General features: G+C 68.3%; 1 protein-coding gene across 1 annotated transcript in view; it reads left to right on the forward strand.

The window, feature by feature from the left end:
• The window catches only part of CTTN (cortactin), a 36952-nt gene that overhangs the window by 30352 nt on the left and 6149 nt on the right, over positions 1-451 (forward strand). The window contains 2 exon segments of the mRNA XM_015560200.1: positions 91-146; positions 364-433. Of these exon segments, the coding sequence (XP_015415686.1) occupies positions 91-146; positions 364-433 (126 nt within the window).

Below are 451 nucleotides of genomic sequence, written 5' to 3' on the forward strand. Positions count from 1 at the left end.
CTCCTCCCGCTCTGGGTGCATTTGGGGCGGTTGCTGGGCCTGCCGTCGGCCGCCCTGCCCGCGCCCTGAATCCACGCTATGCCGTTGCAGACTACTCCAAGGGCTTCGGCGGCAAGTACGGGGTGCAGAAGGACCGCATGGACAAGGTGAGCCCTGGGCTGGCGCTCCTCTTCCTGGCTATGTTCCCAGCAGGGCAGGCGTTCCGGTCGGGGGCGTGGGCACCTGCTGGGCGGCAGCTCACAGGGACGGGTCCCTGCAGAGCCTCTGGGGCCCTTGGGTCCAGGACAGCCGTGGGGGCAGGAGCTTCCTAGCTGAGGGGGTGGGGCGCGGGTCTGGCCCTCTGACCTCCGTCCGGTCTTGCAGAATGCCTCCACCTTCGAGGACGTGGCCAAGGTGCCCTCCACGTACCAGAAGACGGTCCCTGTGGAAGCAGGTGAGCCAGACCTGGCCT

This window comes from Myotis davidii, unplaced genomic scaffold (genome assembly GCF_000327345.1).
Source record: "Myotis davidii unplaced genomic scaffold, ASM32734v1 scaffold3211, whole genome shotgun sequence".
Classification (NCBI taxonomy): Eukaryota; Metazoa; Chordata; class Mammalia; order Chiroptera; family Vespertilionidae; genus Myotis; species Myotis davidii.